The 6412-nt window shown below is 39.6% G+C and overlaps 1 protein-coding gene across 1 annotated transcript; it reads right to left on the reverse strand.

Moving 5' to 3' along the window:
• Window positions 1-1870: 1870 nt before the first annotated feature.
• Window positions 1871-5759, reverse strand: LOC138982429 (C-type lectin domain family 4 member E-like). Its single transcript, XM_070355707.1, has 3 exons — window positions 4904-5759; window positions 4040-4225; window positions 1871-3041 (listed from the first exon to the last, which is right to left on the reverse strand). Exons 1-3 carry the CDS (start codon window positions 5238-5240, stop codon window positions 2815-2817), a joined length of 750 nt encoding a protein of 249 aa, XP_070211808.1. The 5' UTR covers window positions 5241-5759; the 3' UTR covers window positions 1871-2814.
• Window positions 5760-6412: the final 653 nt, after the last annotated feature.

Genomic DNA, 6412 nt, shown 5'->3' on the forward strand with positions numbered 1-6412 from the left:
AACGAAGAGAGGTACAGAAAAGCGTGCTATCCTTCTCAGCGCAACTACTAAACCGCTCTTCTTATCAATTTCACTGCCTTTGCCATGAGCATGAGCGGTGGACTGACGATGCTACGAGTATACTACGGTCCTGCTGAAAAATTGCATTGCGTTCAGTTTCATTCTGTGAGTTCGACAGCTACTTGACTAAATGTTGTATTTTCGCCTTACGCGACTTGTTACATTTAGTCAAGTTTTGACTAAATGTTTTAACATAGAGGGGGAATCGAGACGAGGGTCGTGGTGTGTGTGTGTGTGTTTGTGTGTGTGTGTGTGTGTGTGTGTGTGTGTGTGTGTGTGTGTGTGTGTCTGTGTCTGTGTGTGTCTGTGCGTGTGTGTGTGTGTGTGTGTGTGTGTAGAGCGATTCAGACTAAACTACTGGACCGATCTTTATGAAATTTGACATGAGAGTTCCTGGGAATGATATCCCCGGATGTTTTTTTCATTGTTTTGATAAATACCTTTGATGACGTCATATCCGATTATTTGTAAAAGTTGAGGCGGCACTGTCACACCCTCATTTTTTAATCAAATTGATTGAAATTTTGGCAAAGCAATCTTCGACGAAGGCCGGACTTTGGTATTGCATTTCAGCTTATTGGCTTAAAAACTAATGAATAAGTTTGGTCATTAAAAATCGGAAACTTGTAATTAAAATTATTTTTTTATTAAACGATCCAAACATAGTTTCATCTTATTCTTCATCACTTTTTGATTCCAAAAACATATACATATGTTACATTTGGATTACAAACAAGCTCTGAAAATTTAAAATATGAAAATTATGATTAAAATTAATTTTCTGAAATCTATTTAAAAACAATTTCATCTTATTCCTTGTCGGTCCCTGATTCCAAAAACATATAGATATGATATGTTTGGATTAAAAACAAACTCAGTAAGCTAAAAAGAATAGACATACAGAAAAGCGTGTTATCCTGCTCGGCGCGACCACTACCGCACTATTCTGCATGGCTTGTCGATTTCACTGCCTTTGCCACGAGCGGTGGACTGACGAAACTGCGAGTATGTGGTTTTGGTGAGAAAAAAAAGCAGTGCGTTCAGTTTCATTCTGTGAGTTCGACAGCTTCACTAAATGTTGTTATTTCGCCTTACGCGACTTGTTTTTATATTTAGTCAAGTTTTGACTAAATATTTTAACATCGAGGGGGAATCGAAACGAGGGTCGTGGTGTATGTGCGTGCGTGTGTGTGTGTGTGTGTGTGTGTGTGTAGAGTTTGTTTGTTTGTTTGTTTATTTGTTGCTTAACGTCCAGCCGACTACGCAGAGCCATATCAGGACGAGGAAGGGGGGGATGAAGGGGGCCACTTGTCAAGCGATTCCTGTTTACAAATGCACTAACCCATTACTTGTGTCCCAGCAGGCTTTAGTAAAACTAAATTAATACCTACTGGAAGATTACCAGTTTCCAGTATGTTAAAATAGGCTTAACCTATCTACTGCTGGACTTACATCAGAACACTAACAGATTAAACTATACATGAATCGCGAGACAAGCGGCAAGAGAAGAGATTTTTGGAAAAAATACAGGTGAATGAGCAAGAAGGCAAAAAAAAAGAAAAGAATTCATGAAGAAAAAGAGAGCATGACAGGAAAGAGGAACCAAAAATCTACCTAACAGCAAACTAGAAAGCTCCTGCGGTTCCAAAAACAGGAGGGGCTTTTAATTTCATAACCGCAGTGCCCCACTGCGGGAGTGTGTGTGCGTGCGTGTAGAGCGATTCAGACCAAACTACTGGACCGATCTTTATGAAATTTGACATGAGAGTTCCTGGGTATGAAATCCCCGAACGTTTTTTTCATTTTTTTGATAAATGTCTTTGATGACGTCATATCCGGCTTTTCGTGAAAGTTGAGGCGGCACTGTCACGCCCTCATTTTTCAACCAAATTGGTTCAAATTTTGGTCAAGTAATCTTCGACGAAGCCCGGGGTTCGGTATTGCATTTCAGCTTGGTGGCTTAAAAATTAATTAATGACTTTGGTCATTAAAAATCTGAAAATTGTAAAAAAAAAATAAAAATTTATAAAACGATCCAAATTTACGTTTATCTTATTCTCCATCATTTGCTGATTCCAAAAACATATAAATATGTTATATTTGGATTAAAAACAAGCTCTGAAAATTAAATATATAAAAATTATTATCAAAATTAAATTGTCCAAATCAATTTAAAAATACTTTCATCTTATTCCTTGTCGGTTCCTGATTCCAAAAACATATAGATATGATATGTTTGGATTAAAAACACGCTCAGAAAGTTAAAACAAAGAGAGGTACAGAAAAGCGTGCTATCCTTCTTAGCGCAACTACTACCCCGCTCTTCTTGTCAATTTCACTGCCTTTGCCATGAGCGGTGGCCTGACGTTGCTACGAGTAAAATGGCATTGCGTTCAGTTTCATTCTGTGAGTTCGACAGCTACTTGACTAAATATTGTATTTTCGCCTTACGCGACTTGTTTTTTATGTGGTTAGTCGAGACTATTTTAGTATAGTCTTGGCGATGACTGATTTTGGTATTAATCTGTTACTTTGATGCCGACAGCTAGACTAATTGTTTTTATATCGCTTCACGCGACTTGTTTTTTCTTTCAGAATTTATCTATTCACCCAAAACAAGCAAGTTGCACTTCAGTAACAGAAAGGTAAAGGAGAAACACCAAGTGGAGGCGCGTGCATGGAGTACGCCATGTAGGCTACAGAAAGGCCAGGTTTTACTCGCAATCAAGGCTAAGTGAATCTTTTTCAGTGTCTCTAAACGTCAATTTGACAAATGAAATAGGACTGGCCACTGCAGGTAAAATCGTTCAGAAGCATATTCGCAGTTACAACTTCGACGCAACTCTCGTGGGAACCTAAACCATTCGGTTCGCCGGCCTTCCAAATAGGATCGCTGTCTGGCAGAGGACATCCGTCGTGCCACTGGTAGTCACTGGTAGTCAATCGGTCCGCTCCAACCCAGAAGATGTCGGCTTTTGTCACTGTGCAGAAGAAGTAGGTTATTAGATCACAGGAGCGTTTGACCTAAGGCGATTAAAGACGTTGTTTATAATGAACGAACGATGAAGTACGTGTATGCCAAATGAACAAAGCTGTAAATGGTCCGGGAAATAAACATGCCTTTATCGTGCACAAAATGTTGCAGAAATAATGTTAAGATGTGCTGAAAATTAGAGAAAGTTACGTTAAATTTACCTAGAAAGGCCAGTAAACCAACGGAGTTTCAATTAAAAAAAGAATAAGGAGGATACCACACAAAATACAAATCGTTAAAATGATGAATGTTTAACACTCTGTGCTACAAACAAAAGACATGATAACGACTGAAATCCTTTTCCTGAATAAAGGAACCAGGCATATCGTGTAGGTTGGGATCGACGTGTTCCAGTAAGGAGGGGCCAATCCTAATTTGTAACATATGCATATATAGAGAGAGAGATATGGACTTCTCCCAACTGGAATACGTGGAACCGTGCCGGGATAACGAATCCGGAATCAGCTAGTGCAAACGAGGTGTAATTTTGTCTGAGGAAGGCGAATAAATACACGAAGAAATGAAGGCGAAGACGTACATCGAGAAGTGTCATGCAGGTTTTAGTAACGTAGCCATTTATTTGGGGTATTGGACACATTTTTGTTAAGTACTAACTGTTCCACAGTTAGTATTTCTTCCGTAAATGTTTAAGTAAACAGCATGTACTCCAAACTCAAAAACTGGACTTTATCTTTCTTGGGGTGATTTGGCCTGGAAAAGCAGCATGACGGGTAAATTCCCTTTCTGTAGTGTCTGTCTAATATTTCAGCAAAGAACTGTTTCGTCAAAACACCCTAGCTACATCAGTAATCCATGCTTCTTCTGGTGTTTTTATATTTAGTCAAGTTTTGACTAAATATTTTAACATCGAGGGGGAATCGAAACGAGGGTCGTGGTGTATTTTTTTTCTTTTCTTCTTTGACCACTATTTTGTTCATGACTTACTCGTGGCAGCTTGCAGCTCATTGATGACCGGTTCATCTGTGGTCAAGTCCGTGTAGTAGTACAGATGACCGCCGTCCTCTTCACACTTTGACCGCGCATCTCCGTGGTTCTTGAGCTCCTGGTACATTTTCACACACTGACCTCTGGCCAGTTGGTAACCCAAGTCAACAGGACAGGCAGGTTTCTCTTTAACAGACACAAAACCAAAGGTATTCTTTGAAAACACAGCTTGCTCCGGCAAGACATATTTGTATGTTAAGTTGTTTTCGTATATTCAGCTGTTGTAAGGTGCTTTAACTGCGGTATGATTTGAGCCATACAATATCCTTCTTCTTCTTCTTCTTCTTCTTCTTTTTCTTCTTCTTCTTCTCTCTATTATTATTATTATTATTAGTGTTGTTGTTGTTGTTGTTGTTGTTGTTGTTGTTTTTGTTTTTTTGTTTTTTTAATTGTTCTTGTTCTTGTTGTTGAAACTTTGATATTTTGTGTTCTGCTCTCCTCGTTCATCTTAATTTTTCCATTGTACCTTGTTGAACATTTGTCATGCTAATGCTTCGAACATCAATTTCTGCAAGGTTGCTGGTTAAAATAATGGAGTGAATTTGAAAGAGAGAAAGAAGAAGGGAAGGGAGGGAGGGTGATACAAATAAAGATACATTGCAAATTCCGCATTCTCCGTGCACATCGACGGAACAGAGAATACAATTATATTGACAAGCACGTGATAGGCTACATTCTCTGTATTTATTTTATTTATTTTATTTATTTAATACTTTGCAGGTTTAGAACAGACAGCTAAGTTATCAGCTATTTGGCAAACATTGAACGAAGTAATTTTAAAAATGGACAACTATACGGGCTTACCTCGTACAAAGCACATGAAGCCAAGAGATGTGTCAGGCAGCGGCTGCTCAGGAGATTCTGACGTCATATTCAGATAGCAAACCGATGACGTCAGGCTCTGGCAAAAGGCAGTGCAACATGGCTGCAGGGGACAACACCGTGCTGACAGACAGGTCGCTGCACACTCATGAACCGAACGTGCTTGTTTTACTGATGTCATCATATGTCCAGGCTCCACTGACACATGGTCAAATTTCCCCACATTAACCATCGCAGAGTTGGCTCCAAACACCAAGACAAATGTTGTCAAAATCAGCGCAAGCTTGAAGGAAGAAGGTTCTTTGCTTATTCCTACCATTGTTATTGTTCTTAATCACCAGCACAATGCACGTACCTGATAAAATGTAATGTGAAGACGTCAGACAGATATTTCTTTTAGGATACGGGATAATTATACAGAGAAAGCACAATAACAGTCTTACGTCAGTATATTGTCATTTGGGTAACTTAAACCTGAAAACTCCCCACAAACCGAATGGACAGTTTTGACAATAATTTGGCTGTTCTGAGCTCAAGAAACAAATTTCAATTGCGCGATCGAAACGAAGTGTTTGGAAGTTTTGGTAGTTGCTATCCAGGTTGAATGGTTAAAAGATGTGGTCTGCCGGTGGTCTGCAATAAATGTTGCTCCGCGCCCAAGGAGTACTGTATCAGAGGAGATGCACTGCGCATTTCCAGCCTCAGCTAGCAAAGGCCAGTCTTATCGCTGGCTCGCTGCACGCGGCATTTGGTACTACTTGTCTCGCGACGACTGACCCGCGGATGAATCTTTGCTTAGTTGAAATCAGTATTTTCGATATTAATATGAAGGTTAAAGACCATTAAAACCTTATTTTGAAACACGTTTTATTAGAATTTGTCACCGTTATGATGATTTTGTTGGTTTCAAACGCGCACTCTGTTATGTAGCTCATGTATCAGGAACCGGAAGTAAGCATTATTGTTGATGGCGGCATTTTGGATGAATAGACCTTTTCGGTATCTGAGCAGCTCTCGCGAGACACGCTCTTTGTTATGCTTTGAACATCGCGAGAACTTCGAACCTTGGCTTGTGCAGCTCGCACGAGATCACTGTACCGCATGCTTTGCTATGCTCTGTTGTTTGCGAGAGATTACGAGAGCTTGGAATACCGATAGGGTCTATTGTTTACATAATTATTAGTATTATTACTTTCTGTGGATTTATGGATACTTAAACAGTGTTTTTTCGATGTTTGGATTCTGGGATGTTTGCTACAGATCTTATGTATGTTGTAAGAATAGAAAATGGTGAATAAGTGTGGTATAGTAGGGTGTAACGGGAACTACAACAAGAACAACAAGTGCCGTGTGTTCAAACTTCCAACTGATGCAGCCGAGAGACAGGCTTGGATTAATGTACTGCCTCCACGTAAAGATTTTGTGATCGACCCTGACAAGTTCTTCATTTGTGAGCGGCACTGGAGCGAAGGCTACGAAGTTCATACGTTT

This window comes from Littorina saxatilis, linkage group LG12 (genome assembly GCF_037325665.1).
Source record: "Littorina saxatilis isolate snail1 linkage group LG12, US_GU_Lsax_2.0, whole genome shotgun sequence".
Classification (NCBI taxonomy): domain Eukaryota; kingdom Metazoa; phylum Mollusca; class Gastropoda; order Littorinimorpha; family Littorinidae; genus Littorina; species Littorina saxatilis.

Coding starts and splice junctions, on each gene's coding strand:
- LOC138982429 (XM_070355707.1), bottom strand. CDS start 5,240: ATGGTAGGAATAAGCAAAGAACCTTCTTCCTTCAAGCTTGCGCTGATT. Junction 4,226..4,903: donor CTTCATGTGCTTTGTACGAG/GTAAGCCCGTAT, acceptor TGTCTGTTAAAG/AGAAACCTGCCTGTCCTGTT. Junction 3,042..4,039: donor TGAGCTGCAAGCTGCCACGA/GTAAGTCATGAA, acceptor TCTTCTGCACAG/TGACAAAAGCCGACATCTTC.